The sequence below is a fragment of the Alligator mississippiensis genome, chromosome 1 (assembly GCF_030867095.1).
Source record: "Alligator mississippiensis isolate rAllMis1 chromosome 1, rAllMis1, whole genome shotgun sequence".
In the NCBI taxonomy this organism is placed as follows: Eukaryota; Metazoa; Chordata; order Crocodylia; family Alligatoridae; genus Alligator; species Alligator mississippiensis.
The window spans coordinates 171,480,882-171,493,908 of NC_081824.1; the positions used below are offsets into that span (position 1 = coordinate 171,480,882).

General features: G+C 48.2%; 1 protein-coding gene across 1 annotated transcript in view; it reads left to right on the forward strand.

Moving 5' to 3' along the window:
* The window catches only part of DNAH8 (dynein axonemal heavy chain 8), a 343,175-nt gene that overhangs the window by 92,493 nt on the left and 237,655 nt on the right, over window positions 1-13,027 (forward strand). The window contains 3 exon segments of the mRNA XM_059716994.1: window positions 30-140; window positions 841-906; window positions 9,726-9,906. Of these exon segments, the coding sequence (XP_059572977.1) occupies window positions 30-140; window positions 841-906; window positions 9,726-9,906 (358 nt within the window).

Below are 13,027 nucleotides of genomic sequence, written 5' to 3' on the forward strand. Positions count from 1 at the left end.
CAAGATCTAAATATTTTTATTTGTTGCAGGAATGTAAAGAAATGGTTGCATATTTCAGCCATCAGTTACTGGACAGTCTATTAAAAACCACCCGACTATCTTTGGATACGCTTAAAAAAAGAATATTTGTTTCAAAGTAAGTCAAAAGTGAAGTATTACTTCATAATAGATGCCTAATTAGTGAATATTAAAGGGATAGTATGAAAACTTAGTTTATCATTACTGCCAAAAGCTGATAAAAAGCAGCAAGGAAAAATTATTATTTTTTATTGATGTAATTATTTGTTTGTGTTATAAACAGGTGCAAAACTCCCTTTTTGTGACACAAACCCTTTTAATAACTTTCAAGCTATCAGTAGATTGTTGACAAACTAGAGCTTTTGGCAGTTTGACATATTTCAAATTCACTTCTGTTTGGTTCCTGGTGGCACCACAATGTAGTGGGTGTTTTACAGAAATTCGAGAGGCAGTGGTTTCTACCTCAAGCAACTCCCATCTTGAGGACTGGCAGACAGACAAAGACTGAAGGAAGAGAAACAAAAAATAGCAATTTTCATACAAGTCAATTAGGTCTACAACCTCTTCCCTTAGGCATCAAAGCTTTAAAAATAAATGAGTTTGGTCTGTCATGCATGAGAGCTGAGAACTTGGGGTGAGAGTTCTCAAAGATATTAACTTCAGAGAAGCTGAAGACAGAAGTACAGAGGAAGCTGTTTCTCTTTATATTAACTAAAATGATGTTTGCTATGTATTTTAAAATAATTGTATGGTGGAATATGCAATGTTTTTCAATATTCTTTCAGCACCAGTTCCTTTGGACGATCAGGCTTTTTTTCTCAGGCAAGCAAATCTGAAGAAGTTGTTTGCTTTCTAAAAGCTGAAGTACATCTTGCTATTCCTAATGTGGTAAGTAACTTGTGATATTTTATTTAATATGGTAAAATATGCTACCTAATAATTGCCTCTTCATATCCTTAGTTGTGTGATGTGTACACACCAGTGCTGAACCTGGAAACAAGTAAAAGGCCAATGACAGCTCTGTTCATACAAATACATCCTTGGTAAAATGTATTCTCAGTTTCATTGGGCGTGTCTATATGTGCATTTATACACGTTTACTACTGTGCATTGAATTTAGTACCTCTAAAATGAGGTATTACATAAATGTGCATTAGGCTGTCCTAATGTGCAGTAGCCTATTTCTACTGTGCATTAGCGTATTAGCACTGTTTTTGATGTGATGCTTTAATGTGTAGTAGAATAGGCTACTGCTCATTAAAATGCACATGTAGATGCACCCAGTATGGTTCATTTTCATTTTTTTAGCAACTAGCTACAGGCATCAGAATCATCTATGCAGTATTTTTTTGGTTTGGTTTGGTTTGGTTTGTTTCTCAGTTAAATTGCCTAATTGTTCATTTTTGTGATGATAGGAAAAAGTGTGGATTAAGCGCCACATTGCCACAAGGCAAATAACAAAGATATGAGTATTACTCAAACAAGCAGTGAAGCATGCAGAAATTGTTCCATAAAAATTGTCTTTATAGAAAGACATGAATAATTGCCCTTTTCTTACAAATGTCCACCACCTCTAATTGTTCCCAATACAAGGAAAATTGAGGGCATTTAAAAATGGTGGACAAGGTTTTGGGAATCAGGTGCCCTCCCTCAGGTTCTATTATTATTCTTAGTCAAAGCTCCCGCATCATATGCTTTTTTGGTAGGTTTGTTGTAATCTTTAGGGGTAAAACAGACGTTGCCTTTCACTGCCTGTATGTTGCCATAAAAAAATACGATGGTATGAAGCCAAAGCAAATAGATATCCACACCCTTTGTCACCCCACAAATGCCAACATTTGTGGCTGCAACAAAAGCTTTTAATAATTTAACTACCTACATTCTCCAGACACTCAGGGCAGGTACTACTAGGGAGGCACCCTATTCTGTATGGCCTGGGAATTCCCATGCAGCATTGGGTCCCTCAACCCTTGGAAGTGCCAGCGTGGCTTCCCTGCTTACAGAGCTGTGTCCCTGGCATCCCCGGGTTATATCTCTGGAAGCAGGGAAAGCCAGGGTTTCTGTACTTAGAGGTATGCACTCCTAGCAATATCTGGAGTGCATGTCTGGACGTGGGGAAATCCTGGGGTTCCCCGCTTATAGAGATGCACCCCTGGCAAGCCCCACAGCTCTGGAAAAAATGTTTATCTACATTCTGCCTTCCAAAAACAAGGTAGTTTATTTGGGGTGGGGGGGGGGGACGGGTGCATACGGTATGCAGGAAAATACGACAAATAACTCCAAAGTAATGCTTCAGTCTCTGGGCCTTTGTACTGCAATTTAGAGGAGCAAGCAAAGTAGACGATCTTTTTCAAGAAAAGTCTCCATCATCATTATGGTTTAGACAGAAGTTACACTTGTCCAGCCATATCTGTTGTTTTAGCACAAGAAAAAGCAGCTGGCCACACATTCATGCTCTTTGTCTCACTAAAAAAATGGCTAGTCTGCCACAAAGATGACGGATTCACAACAAAGAAGTTGCTCAAAGTTATTTGAAACAGCAACTTCTTTGTCTTTCTGGGACAAATTTAACATGTGGTCAGGTCTGAGAGACCCCACTGTACCCACAGTGCTCCTCTCTCCCTCCCCCTCTTCCAGCAGGGAGCTGTCAGAGCCCTGTAGGGACTGGTTTGCAGGCAACCCTGTCCTGGCTGCTGTCGGACAGCAACAGGGACAAGGATGGAACAACAGCAGGGATTGTAGGCAGCACCAGTCTTGTCTTGGGCTTCGCATGAGCCCTTAAAAGTTCCCTACTTGAAAGCTGCCAAGATTGGAGCACTCCTTGCAGCGGTGGGATCCAGTCTGAGTGTTCCAAATGGGGAGCTTTAGAGGGCTCGTAGGCAGCTGGAGACCACCCCATGCTCCAGCTTCTCTGGTCTCAATCAGCTGTTGCTGCCAGGATGGCAACAGCTGATCATGTGAGCCTTTCAGATCAGTGACAGCTCTTGTTTACAGAAGCTTATACATCTCAGATTTAGTTAGTCTATAAGGTGCAAACCTACCCTGACTTCAGACTAACACAGCTAACTACCTCTCTCTATAATTTTACAAGAAAAGACTTAATTTCCACAAGTAGACAAGTCTTTCTTCATCTACTCTTGCCATGCATTTACCTTTGGACTAGAAGTCAGAGTTCTGCTGCTGTGGCTTGAGAATCTTGAGTCAGACTGCAAAGATGTATAGCATTTCCCTCCTTCCTTTGTCAGTTCCCTTTCTTTTCTTGTAGATGCTTGGGCTTAAGTGAAAAGTTAACTAGCTAGGATATTTAATTAATTCTTAATCTCTGAGCCTTTTATCCCCACTTCCCCTGTATATTTTCAAGGATCCTTCTTATAAAAGCACACTATATATAAACTTCCTCAAGCACATCAGTGTCAGGGAATCACTGGGATGTAGGCAGTCACCGTGGGGCTTGACACTAAAGGTTCATGATTCAAGGTATCAGAAGTAGGCAAGGTCAGGGAGTCACAAGCCAGGGGATCAGGATCAGATGAGGTCAGGAGCCAGAAGCAGGTGTCACACTTGAATGTGGATGGCCTGATTTGGGCTTACTCAGGGATCAAGCCACCGACAAGGGCTGGGATAGGTAAGAGGAACCTGAGGTCGAACCAGGTTAGGAAGCCAGGAGGCCAATTCAAAAGCAAAGTTAAGGGACAAGCCATGTCAAGAAGCAGTGGTGTATCAAACAAAAGTGAAGTCTAGGGATGGGTTGAGTCAGGCAGCCAGGAGATCAAACAGAGGGTGACATCAAGAAGCAAGACAGAGAAAGCAGCAAAGTACTCTTGAGTCAGGTTGCCCAGTTGCCCAGACACTTCCTGTTCTGGATAAGGGGTCTATATGAGGGAAGTGGAGGTTAGATAATCCCAACTTGGCCACTCTGCTGACAGGGAATGGGTGGAGGGTTAGGCCCTATTGGAAGCTTCATGCTAGCTTTGACTGTCTTGGGTGGCAGACTGAGGTGAGTGGCTGTGCTGTCAGGCCAAGGCCCTAACTTCAAGGCTGTGGCCTGCCACACTAGTCCGGACTGAAGCCACAAGATTGGGGAATGGAGTTAAGCCAAATTAATCTGTTGTTTAACTTTAGGACATTTATTACAGCAGGTCACCAGAGATTCTTACATGATGCTTCTACTGTTATTCTGTCTAGATCTCAAGCTCTGTTAAGACGAATACACTTTCACCCCTTTTTATTCAACAGAATTTACATAGGCAGAACTGAAAGCTTTTACAATGACCCCCCCCCCCCCCTCCACTTTCAAATCTCTGCTTTTCAACTAAGACCCTGGGTGGTAGTCTGTACATGGCAGCGTCTACTTACACAACTACACATGCAGGCCTGTAACTTCATCATCTCCGGTGATTGTTGAGTTTGATTTTTCCACCAGTAAGATACAGCATGGATTTACCAATAGAAGTTCTAACAAGACTTCTAGTATTTTTACATTGGTAGATGTTCATTTGCCAGGTGCGCTACACAACTTGGCAAATAATTTCAGCTATAGGGCCCCATCACCAAACATGGGAACTGAAAGGCTTAATTCTAGATTAGATATGCCTGAAACGAAGAGTGATCACCTCAGTAAACCTTCTTGCTTGAGATACAAAAAAGAAATGTCCCATATTTTTCTCCTGAAGAGGAGTAAGTCTGGGTTGTCTGATGAATATGCTTTTTGATTTGGTTGGAAGAAGATCTAGTATACATCTTCCCTGAAATTCTGTTTATTCTCAGAGTCCTCAGAAAGACGATAGTGATTTTTGCAGCCTGGATACCTACATTAATTTATTTTTTAACTGGATGCATCTTTCTATCTGTCCATCTCTTTCACTGCATATCTTCTGGACATCATTTCACAAATCTAGCATGTAGACATATATTGTATTTAGTATCCCTACATATGACATTATAGAGGCGAGCTCGTTAAATTTTGTTGATAAAAGTTCTCTGAGATTGTTTGAGAGGCCCCATTCAGAGTTGAAAGGAATGCATAGCCCTTTACAGCACTTATGTGTATGACTAAAGAGCATTTTTCACTCTATTCTGAGGTGCATTCAGTTCTTGGGGTCTTCTGCTTCAGATATTCTGAACTACTTAAGTATTTAGGACTGTTAAACATTTGTATTACAGCACATTTGGTCACTATTTTGGTGTTTCATATTTTCATTCATAAATTAGACTTTTTCTGCTTAGGATTTGAATGTGTGCTGTTGTTCTTAATGGATCCTCCTTTTCAACTGATGGTACATGGTTCTTTATTTCAGTTATCTAAAAATGCCACCCACTTTGGCTTACAGTGAGCACAATACAGCCTTGATGGCAAGGTCCTATACTCTATACTTCATTACAAGAGACTTACTCTCAGATTATCCCCAAAATTTCTACCATAGGTTGGTTTGGATTTTCCCATGAATCAACCGTGTTTACGAGTACTTTTCCTGAGCTTCGTGACTGTTCTGCAGAGGCTAAATTTCATATACCTAAAGTTCTTAGCATGATTTTCTTAACCTTTCTAAGGAAAAAAACACCTCTTCGTACCTCACACAAGCATTTTGTGGCTTTTGATGATAAATATAATATCAATTATTTTTCCTCTAAGTTCTTAAAGTTCTTAAAGATTGTGTTAAGTATGGTTATGTATTGAACAAACTGACCCTTCCATTTTGGGTTAGGGCATACTCTACTATGGTTTAGGTAACATCTGTACCTTGTTTCAGGGATTTCACTTCTGAAATTTTTGTAGGGCAGCTGCTTACAATTCTGTTAATGCATTTACTAATCATTACTCTATGGCAGCTTCTTGGTCACATATGCCCAGTTTGTTAGTGCTGTCCTACAGATCTTACTTAGATGGGATGCTTTTTGCACACGTCTTTGAGAGCTAAGTAGTAGTCATCCACACTGAGATGGACAAGTACTTGGAGGGAAGTTACTTTCTTAACAGTAACTGGATTTATTTCATATACTTTTGTCCGCATGGATTACACAGTAGACCCTTATTCTCATACAGTCTTTTACCTGGGTGTTTCCTACAAGTAAAGGAGCTATAGCACTTGAGCTGCTCTGCTTTTTGTGCCATTGGTAATGCAGGGTGTATGTGTAGTCCCCAAAATACTACTGGCTAAATGATTTTGAGCTCATGCATATAGAGCACACCCATCTACATTGTGATTTGTGTGAACAAAAGCTTCTTGAAGAGATTCAATTACTGTAAGTAATCTTCATTTCTTTGAGATGGTTTGACCACATATATTCTATGGCCCACTCTTCCCTCTGGTTCTGTATTATTGACTGTCGCAGGGCACCTTAGTGCCTGCTCCTAGAGAGGAGAAACTGCCAGGGGGAGAGAGAGAGCCCTGGCAGAACATAGCCCAGCTGAGGGTTGCCAGGGTAACAAGCGCAGCTGCGGGTTGCCGGAGCAACTAAGGGGAGCCAGCTGCCTGTAGGGGGCAGGGCCTGGCCCTTATAAAGCCCAGGGTTGAGGCCAGGCTGGCAGTTCCCTGCCAGCAGCTGGAGAGGCAGGAACTCCATCAGCCAAGATATGGGAAGAAGCCTGATTTGCAAGTACAGCTCATGATAGCCCTGAGAGGATTAGGCACTATGGTTTAGCCTGGGGGCTTTATGTTTGAGTTACAGCCAGGAGGCTCTAGTTTATGTTCGGCTTTAATGTTACACTGGAGGTTTGGGTGAGGCTGTAGGGGTTGGAGGAGGCCTCATCGGGGACTCACAAGAGAGTGTGAGGCCCCGGCACCAGTGAGGGTGCGGTAGGCCCTGAGAGTTACAGGGCAGAGTTGTGAGGTCAGTTAGCTCAGAGAGGAGCGGCTGAGCCTCATAGGGACCCCAGAGAGTGTGGGGTGCCCTAGCGCCAAGAGGGCACAGTGTCCTCATAGGGACCCCATAGGGGTGGGGTGCCCTAGAGCCAGTGAGGGCGCAGTCTAGCGCCAGGAGGGTGCATCGTTCTTACAGCACCAGTGAAGGCACAGTTTACGCGCCAGTGCAGGAGCAACTGGCGGCAAGGAGCGCAACCAGTGGGTTGCGGACGGGGAATAGAGACCCCGGGTTATGTGCGGGATACGTAGACCCCAGCCCCAGAGAGAGGGGCGATTCTATCAGGGAGCCCAAGGTGGGCACAGCGAGCCCCAAAGAGGGGGAGCGCCATATTGAACTATTGGGAAGCCCAGTGTGGGCACGGCGAGCCCCGAAGAGGGGGAGCGCCATATTAGGAAGCCCAGGACAGGCGCAGCAGATGCCAGCAAGGGCGTCACTTGCGGGGTGCATAGACCCCAGCCCCAGGGAGGGGCGATTACTGAGGAGCCCGAGAGGGGCGCAGTAGACCCGGGTGAAGGCTAGCACTGCAGAAAACCCAGGATAGGGGCAGGGTGCTGTGGTGGACCCAAACCAAAGGGGTTGGCAGTACAGCGCCCCAGGGGAAGGGCAAGGTGCTGCGGTTGTCCCCGGCAAAAGGGGATAGTAGCGCGGTGAGCCCGTGCCAGGGAGGGTAGTAGTGTGGTGGGCCCAAAAGACCAGTGGCTCGAGAGGACATCCCAGAGGGGACTAGTCTATTGTAGAGAAGGCCCAAGAGTGGGCATACGTGTATTTTGACCTAACAACGTCTTTCCCATCTGCGAGGCTTGGGGCGTGGTATTAGGGGTGGTAGGAGCCACGCATAGCCCATAAGGCTAGGGTGTCCGGGGAACACCCACCGTAGCGAGAGACCCCCAGGGGGTCCAGGAACACACGGGGACAGAGGTCCCGAGTAGCTGTGCCCAGGGAGTCATAGGCAGCCTCCCTATTACATTTTCCAACAAGACGTGGCGGGCGAGAATAAGAGGGTGCCTTGGGCCGGCCTTGACACGGAGCGAGGGACCTCGAGGAGATCACGGCCCTCCTGAAGGACCCCGCCATGACAACGACGGAAGTGGAGCATGCCTGGGACTGTTCTGCCCTTTGTCTTTTCTGGAAAGGACAAGGACACAGGGTATGGGTCTGGTCCCAACGGACAATGCTGGCCAAAAAGATTTTGACCTCACTTGCAGAGAACACTTGCATATAAAACATGTATATGAAACATCTTTAATCACTTTGTGCAAAACAGTATTCTGCCTCTTGCAACTGGTGAGTGCAGTATATTTCCTTTCCTAAGAAAACCACACACTCAGTGGCAGTTGTGATTTTAGAGGGGTGCTCTTAAATCAAAGGGTTTTTTTTGGTTCTCTTGAGGACGCAACTACACAGCACCCCTTAGGCCAGGGGTGGGCAAAATATGGCCCATGGGCCACATCTGGTCCGCGAGGCCCCTAAAAAAAATGTAGAAAATTAATATTTCTCTGCCCTTGGTTCCTGTAAAAAAATGACAGGAACCAAGGGCAGTAGGACCCAGGGGAAGCCCAGTGGGCTCCAACAACAGCACAGCCCGCCCGCCAGAAGCTTCAGCCATGGTTTCTGGTCTGGGAGCACGTGGCTGCCCCAGCACAGGAAGCTCAGGTAAGTGGGGGGGGGAGACACCCTGGGCAAGAAAGGAGCAAGGGTGGGGGGGAAGCGGCCCCTCCCCACCCACTCCTGGTTCCCCATGCCACAGCTGCTTGCAGCCTGCGTGGGGCTGCCTGTGCCTGCTCCGGACAGCCCCATGCAGGCTGCAAGCGCCTGCAGCGTGGAGCACTGGGTGCAGGGTGGGGGAGGGGCCACTTCCCCCTGCACTCAGCTTTTCCCTGAGCTCCTTCCCTGCACGGAGAAAAGTGGCCCCTCGCCCGCCCCATGGCTGGTGCCCCATGCTGCAGGCCCTCACAGCCCGCGCGGGGCTGTCCAAAGCAGGCACAGGCAGCCCCAGGCTGGCTGCGAGCGGCTGCAGTGCAGGGCGCTGGGCATGGGGCGGGGAGGGGCTGCTTTCTCCTCCCCACCGTGCTCAGCACCAGCTTGTAACCTGGCCCCACTGTCACGCTGGCAGTGGGGCAGGTTACAAGCTGGTGCTGAGCGTGGGGAAAAGTGGCCCCTTGCCCACCCCATGGACAGTGTGAGGCTGCCTGTGCCTGCTCCAGACAGCCCCGCATGGGCTGCGAGCGCCTGCAACATGGGGTGCTGGCCATGGGGCAGGTGAGGGGTCACTTTTCCCCATGTTTAGCACCAGCTTCTTCCCTGCTGGTGAGTGGGGGGTCAGGGCTGTGCACTGCCCCTCACCTGTACTGCAGGGCTGGGGGGCCAGTGGGCCCACAGGGCCCACACCGGTGTCCTGGGACCAGTGCCGGAGGGGCCCAGAGCAGGGTGGCAGGAGCCCAGGGTCCCAGCTGGGAGGGGCTCTATGGAGCTGGCCAGCTCCCCGCTCCCTGCTGGTGCAGCCCAGCCCGGCTCCACAGACTAGCCTGTCTGCTTTGGGTTTTGGGCCCCACCAGTGCTGGCCCTGGGCCCCACCCACTTTGGGCCCCACCTGCTTTGGGCCCCACCGGTGCTGGCCCTGGGACATTGGTCCCAAGATGGTGAACAGGGAGCGGGGTACATGTCAAGGGGTGGAGCACCTATTAAGGGGTGGGGCTACCCATGCAGCCCTTGACAGCCTGCCAAAATGGGGTAAGCGGCCCTCTGCCCGAAATAATTGCCCGCCCCTGCCCTAGGCAGATTAAGAACAGTCTTACAAAATTAGGTTCTGTTTAGTTAAACACCTTTTGTAATATTTTGTCTAGGTAATGGTTCCCAGTTTGGATGATATACAGCAAGCCATCAATCGTATGATCCAATTAATATTGGAAGTAAGTCGTGGAGTTGCACAGTGGGGACAGCAACACTTAATGCTGAGCAGTATTGCACATAAAATCTCTTCAACACCCAGTGGAATAGGAGGGAAAGCAGGCAAAAAAGAAGAAAGTAAGGTTTTTGCTAACTTTAACATTTTTTAATACAGTGTGATAGAATCTGAATATTTTATGACTATACTTATTTGGGTCCAAAGGGACTACCTATGGTTTATCTAGTTAATTTTACTTCAGTCATTTGTAATTAACAAGAAATGGGTATTTCATGCTTGTGAAAGTAACAGAAAGCTAGGAAGCAATCAGAAAATATTGCCCGTAAATATTGTGAAAGTCTAAGCGCCAAGTCTTGTTTCAGGTTTATGTGCACCTAAGTGCTACATAGTAATGTGGGAGAGTTATGTAGGCATGCTGGTCCAGAAAATATAGGAGGCAAGTGTCGCAGAGCACTGAGGTGCCCTGCTCATAAAGAGGAGAAACTGCTAGAGAAAGAACCCTAGTAGGGGATAAGGAGCCCAGCTGGTGGTTGCCAGGGCAACTGGAGTTAGCAAACGACCTACACCTGCCAGCGGTCAGCTAGCTGTAAGGGGCAGGGCCTGGCTCTTATAAAGCCCAGGAGCTGAGGCCAGAGTAGTTGGCTGCCAGCAGCCAGAGAGAAAGGAGCTCCTGGAGCAAAGATGTGAGAAGAAGCCTGACCGCAGGTACAGCTCAAGCCGTGTAAAGGATGGCAGCTCTAGGATGTCTGAGCCATGTGGTTTTAGCCAGGCAGCTTTAAGTTATGTTATAGCCTAGGGGCTTGTATTTTGCTTTGTTGTTGTTTATCACCGGTGGTTTGGATGAGGCTATAAGGGGATGGAGGAGGCCTCATAGGGGACTCACGGTACTGTGAGGACCCCTGCCCCAGTGAGGGCACAGTGTTCGGGGGGGGGGGTACAGACCCCAGCCCCAGTGTGGGCGTGGTGAGCCCCAGAGAGGGGGCACTACTGAGAAGCTCCAGTGCGGGCGTGGTGAACCCCGGAGAAGAGGACAGCAGGGTGGTGAGCCCCGGAGAAGAGGGTAGCATTGCAGTAGGCCCCAGAGAGGGGCGGCTTTACCGAGAAGGCCCAGGGTGGCCATGGAGAGCCCTGGGAGTGGGCGGCATTCCTGAGAAGGCCCAGGGTGGCTACGGAGAGTCCCAGGAGAGGGCCGGCATTACACAGAAGGCCCAGAGAGAAGGGCGTGGAAAGCGGGAGGCAGAGAGAGACTGAACAACGTCTATTCCAGCTGCGAGGCTTGGGGCGTGGTATAAGGGGTGGTTGGAGCCACGCATAGCCCCTAAGGCTAGGGTGCCCTTGAAGCACCCATTGTAGAGCGGGACCCACGAAGAGTCCGGGAGTTCATGGGGCCAGAAATAACCGTGTCCAAGGAGACGTAAGGCAGCCTCCCTAATATACGTTGGAACATCAAAGACGTGGCGGGTGAGAATCAGAGGGTGCCCTTGGGCTGACTTGGCACGGAGGAAGGGGGCCTTAAGGAGATCACGGCCCTCCTGTAGGACCCCGCCGTGACAGCAAGGATTTTATTGTGATACCTTTTATTGGATGAACTGTATAGTTGAGAGAGATGTTAGACAAGATCAATTAGTTTATCTTTTCTACTACACCTATATTGTGTCACCAGTGGGCAGTTTAGGGTGTACTACAGTCTAGAGTAGGTGGAAATAGAATCTAAAACCTTTGTAAATGCCAAAAATGGCACTTGCCTGGCTATATTTGGATGTGCATGTAGCACTTAGGTACATAAAAGTGAAACAGATTTGACCCTGAGTCTTCCCTTTAATCCCAAGCAAAATAACCTTGTTAGTATTACCCGTATATATTGTTCCTACTTTCTTACTATGAAATAGGGCTGTGCGAAGCTTTGGTTGCTGATTTAATTGAAAGGAGATTTGGCCTGATTTGGCAGCCGAATCTTAGAATCCAAATCGAATCGGGAGACCAGTAAAAAGGTCCAAATTGATTTGAAGCCTCCGAATTGATTCGGAGAAGATTCAGCGATTTGGAGATTCAGGCAGTCCCCAGTCACCGCCACAGGGAGCGGGACCTGGGCTCTGTGCCAGTAAGTAGGGGGCGGGGGGGGGGCTGCTGGGGGCAGGGGACCATGGGGGAACCCCCAGCAGGCCCCATCCCCTGCCTGCTCTCCTAGCCTCTCTGAGCACCCCCCGACTTCTGCCTGCTCTCCCAACCCCATCAATGGCCTGGCCCCAGTGTCCTGACACTTAAACCCCCCCCCAAACCAACCCCTCCCCCCCCAAAAAAAAACAACCCGCCCTGCACTCATCAGCTGCTGCAGCGGCTGTCAGGGCCTCTGGGGGCTCATGGCAGAGCTCCCCCTCCCCATGTATCACGGGGTAGGGGGGAGCAGCAGGGATTGCCACCCCCACCCCTCCCAGTGCCTGAGAGGAGCCGGTGAGTGTGGGGATTTTTTTTTTTAAGTGCTAGGACACTGGTGCCAGGTGGGGCAGCCATTGACAGGGTTGGGAGAGCAGGCGGGGGATGGGGCCTATTCAGTTTGGAGATTTGGGTGATTCGGTGGTGGCCAAATCTCTGAATCAGATTCGGCTGAATTGATTCAGGATAGTGATTTGTATCACTGAATCGAATCACTGTCCCCCAAGTTGGCTGAATCCAAATCTGAAACAAATACTAGCCACTTGCCCAGGCCTGCTACAGAATGTCATTTATAATAAGTAGATTGGATAGACCAGGCGTCAAAAACCTTTCACTATGAACAGGCTGAATTAACACAGCTCGATCCTAAGGCAGGCTAAACTACAGCTCCTAGCATGCAGTGATCTGCATGGGTTATGGTGTCCCAATTCTAAATTGGGTTTGCACAGTGCTGGTGTTAGAGGTGTAGCAGCTTTGCTGGGCTAGTGGGGCTTGAGGAGCTCTAAGGTGAGGGGACTCATTAGGCCTGGTGGGGTCCATGGACAGGGGAGTCAGCTTCAAGTGGGGGCAGGCATGGGGACTTCCTGTCCTGTAGCAGAAGCAAGGTGATGCCCATCCGGGACTCAGGATGTTTTGACATGCTTGGTGAGTTGAAGAAAATCTATGGGATGGTTTTGGTCTGTAGGCTGTAAGCTACTGAGCCCTGGCATAGACAATTATGTAGACTTCACTTAACTAGATAAATGTAACTATTCTGCTATTCTATTTTCTGTTTTATTGGTCTCAGGTTACTGACATTGTACATTA